The sequence below is a fragment of the Myotis brandtii genome, unplaced genomic scaffold, assembly GCF_000412655.1.
Source record: "Myotis brandtii unplaced genomic scaffold, ASM41265v1 scaffold349, whole genome shotgun sequence".
In the NCBI taxonomy this organism is placed as follows: domain Eukaryota; kingdom Metazoa; phylum Chordata; class Mammalia; order Chiroptera; family Vespertilionidae; genus Myotis; species Myotis brandtii.
This window is the reverse complement of record NW_005363427.1, coordinates 766,590-770,386: the sequence shown is the minus strand read 5'-3', so window position 1 is coordinate 770,386 and position 3,797 is coordinate 766,590. Positions and strand designations below refer to the sequence as shown.

Genomic DNA, 3,797 nt, shown 5'->3' with positions numbered 1-3,797 from the left:
GTATTGATTTCAGAGAGGAAGGGAGAGGGAGAGATATGGAAACATCCATGATGAGAGAGAATCATGGATCCGCTGCCTCCTGCACACCCCATACTGGGGATCAAGCCCACAACCTGGGCATGTGCCCTGACCAGGAATTGAACCGTGACCTCCTGGTTCATAGGTCGACGCTCAAACCACTGATACACACTGGCTGGGCAAGAAATCAGTAAGATCTGGGCAAGCCCAGGAGGTGGGGAAATAGCCAGAAAAGGACCCCAGAAGGGTCCTGCAGCTGTAGTTGAAAAGGACCAAGAAAAAGGAAGTCATCTAAACGTCTGCTAATAGGGGACTGATGAGATCAATAAGGAGCTCTAGAACCCGGGCGTACATCTGTCAACAAGACAGGGGAGCAGAGAGACACTGGGCCAGTGCAGGGGCTCCCAAAGCTTGTGTCACCCAGGAGAGCCTTCAGGATTTTTGGCCTATCACAGACCCTGCTGCCTGCACTGGTATTTTTATTTTTATTTTTAAAATATATTTTTATTGATTTCAGAGAGGAAGAAAGAGGGAGAGAGAAACATCCATGATGAGAGAGAATCATGGATTGGCTACCACCTGCATGCCCCACAGTGGGGACCGAGCCTGAAACCCGGGCATGTGCCCTGACCGGGAATCGAACCGTGACCTCCTGGTTCATAGGTCAACACTCAACCACTGAGCCATGCTGGCTGGGTGCCGCATTGTTATTTTTAAAAATATTTTTCTTTAAATCATCCTTAAGTTGACCCTCTTCCCTCTTCCCACGGCCTCTTCCTAGGCAGTGATATTTGTGAAATCTCAAATAGTAGTCATATTTTTTCAACTGTATAACTCTTAAAATAAATATATTCCCCTGAATCCGAATCCCATCTAAAATCCTGGCAAGTGCCTCAACATTCTCATATCTTACTTGGGGACTCTGTTAGAATGCAATCTACCGCATGGCAGTAAGAGCGTCTAACAAATCTATTCATCTGAAACAAGAACAAAAAAGGGGGCAGGGATGGGGTGGGGGTGTTGCCTTGTTCGAAGGGGGGCAGGGAGGGAGGGGGGGAGAGAGAGAGGACATGCTGTGTCTGTTCTCTCTCCAACCCTCTAATGCTCCCTCCTCCTCCTGCCTTGGCAGATCTTCCCTGGAGCTGAGGGATGGCCGCTGCCCAAGTACCTGGGCTCCTGCGGCCGATTCCTGGTCAGCACCAGCACCAGCCCGCTGCAGGAATTCTATGCTGCGCCCCCCGACCAGGCAGCCGACCTGGCCCATCAGCTCCTCAGGATCCTGGAGTCCCTGCGGAACAACGATCTGAACTACTTCCTCTACTTCACCCACGTGGATGCCTCCATGTTTGGCATCTTTAACAACGGGCATCTGTTCATCCGGGATGCCAGTGCCCTGGGCGTCATCGACAGGCAGGAAGGTACTCAGCAGGGGCCCGGCTGAGCAGCTGTCAGAGGGGAAGTCAGAGTGACAGGAGCTTGGAGGGGTGCCCGGGGGTGGTGCCATTGGGCCTTTCCATTCTCCGTATGTCACAGTGAGAGCACCCCAAGTTCATGTCAGATGTCCCTCTCCTCCTCTAGAATCCCTGCTCCAAGTCCAACTCCAGAGGGGAACTGGCCTTGACCTTGTCCAAGGGGGGGTGGGGGGGCACGTTTTGCATCATGGCACGGCCCCAGGGGCGATGCTGTGGCCCAATTCAGTGTGTGTGGTCGGGGACCCGCCCTGCCGTGCCCTTCCTCACACACACACCACCCTGGATCCATGTCCCTCTCAGTGCCTTGCTCATCAGATGCTTTCAGCCTTTATCTGAAAGGTAATGATCTGGCTGAGCCACTTGTACATGTTGCAATCCATTTTGGCACCTTTGCCTTTTAGAAAGTTTCCAAATAAAAAGCATGGCACCGCATGAGGTCTAGGAGTGACTCATGTTTTCCACGGTGCGCACAGGCTCATCGGCGTCCTGGAGGCCTTGGAGCCTCCCAGTCTCTAACGGTAACCGAGTGTTGTGAGCCCAATGATAGGACAGAGGACTTTTTATTTTAATTTCTTCATATATTTTTATTGATGTCAGAGAGGAAGGGAGAGGGAGAGAGAGAGAGAAACATCAATGATGAGAGAGAATCATGGATTGGCTGCCTCCTGCAACTCCCCACACTGGGGATCGAGCCCACAACCCTGGCCGGGAATCGAACTGTGGCCTCCTGGTTCATAGGCTGATGCTCAACCACTGAGCCACACGGGCCGGGCGACAGAGGACTTTTCATGAGAAAGCCTACAAAGACAGACCAATTAAACCACACTAACTCATTTCCTGGTTTGCTTTCATTAGAAGAAATGAGGCCGATTCCAGAATATTCGGGATATGTAAACCACGGAATGCCAGCCCCATTGAATACATATTCTGTTCTTTCTCCCGACTTTGTATTTCCTGATTTCCCTAATTTAATAGTAAGAATGGGAGAATCGCAAGATGGGGGTGAGCCTGATAGTTGTAAGCCCAACTGCTGGGAGGGATAAGTGTGTTTCCAGGCCCTGGCCTCGGCCAATTGTAGCAAAGAGAGCTCCTCCCATGTTGTTCTTAGCAGGGCCTTTGGGTCCCTGAACCCTAAATCTCCTGGTGACAGGAGATGCTGGGAGACTACACCACTTCGCCCAGCAATTCTAATCAGCGGCATCTCCCCCCAGGAGAACAGGTTGTAGGATGTGTAACAGTTCATGCTTCTCTTCTAGGCAGCCAAGCAGCCGCCAGGGCAGCAGAGAACAAAGACATCTTCAGCTGCCTGGTCACCGGCTGCCAGGCCGAGCTGCCCTCCTGTGACTCCATCCCCGAGAAGCAGAGCCTGGTGCTGGTGTGTCGGCAGGTCCTGCCTCAGCTGCTCCAGGGGAAGTTCCCCTCTCCGGTGCAGGAGCAGATCGACGTCCTCCTGGCCAAGTGTGGGGAGGGCGCCCGCCCAGACCCCGAAGTCCTGGAGGCCGCCAGCCAGCTGAAGAGCATCTTGAGACCCCTGAGAACCTGTGACCCCAGGTTCGCCTACCGCTACCCAGACTGCAGGTATAATGACAAGTTCTGAGGGGCTGGAGCCTGGCTGGCCTCCAGGGACCACATGCTCCGCTCTCCATTCCCAGGCACTGAGGAACATTCCAGCAACCGGAGGGCGGTTGTGCAGCACTGGCACTGGCCTCGTTGGCTGGAACATCACAAAAGAGCCAGGGTTGGGCATCAGAAGATCCAGGTGTGGCCCTTGCCAGTTTGGCTCAGTGGATAGAGCATCGGCCCGCGGACCAAAGGGTCCCAGGTTCAATTCCGGTCTAGGGCATGTACCTTGGTTGAAGGCTCCTCCCCAGCTCAGACCTGGTCAGGGCATATGCAGGAGGCAACCAGTCGATGTGTTTCTCTCACATCGATGTTTCTCTGTCTCTCCCTCTCTCTCCCACTCTCCCTAAGAATCAATGGGAATATCCTCTGGTGAGGATTAAAAAGAGAAAGATCCAGGTGTGGACACCCACTCAACCTCTGAACCTGTTTCCTCTGTGCTCCACAAGACTCTTGACTTAGCGGAAGAAGACAGATGTGAAGAGTCAGGGAAACATGCTCCCTCCCTCCCTCAGCCCAGCTGCTATAAAGCGTGTTCAGAAGCACACGGGCGGGAGAATGAGACAGACAGCGAGGTCCAGAGGCTGGTGTGGAGAGCGAGGCCCCTGGCCAGTAGCATGTTAGGTTACACTCAGGTAAAAGGGGCCCACTCCTGCTCCCCGTGGCCCTGAGCTAGCCCTGCTCCCG

The 3,797-nt window shown here is 53.5% G+C and overlaps 1 protein-coding gene across 1 annotated transcript in view; it reads left to right on the top strand.

Annotated features, from left to right (window-relative positions):
* The window catches only part of LOC102241664 (chromosome unknown open reading frame, human CXorf36), a 12,563-nt gene extending 9,245 nt beyond the window's left edge, over positions 1-3,318 (top strand). The window contains exons 4-5 of the mRNA XM_014544034.1: positions 1,133-1,436; positions 2,747-3,318. Of these exons, the coding sequence (XP_014399520.1) occupies positions 1,133-1,436; positions 2,747-3,087 (645 nt within the window). The 3' untranslated portion in view covers positions 3,088-3,318. The remainder of the gene's footprint in view (positions 1-1,132; positions 1,437-2,746) is intronic.
* Positions 3,319-3,797: the final 479 nt, after the last annotated feature.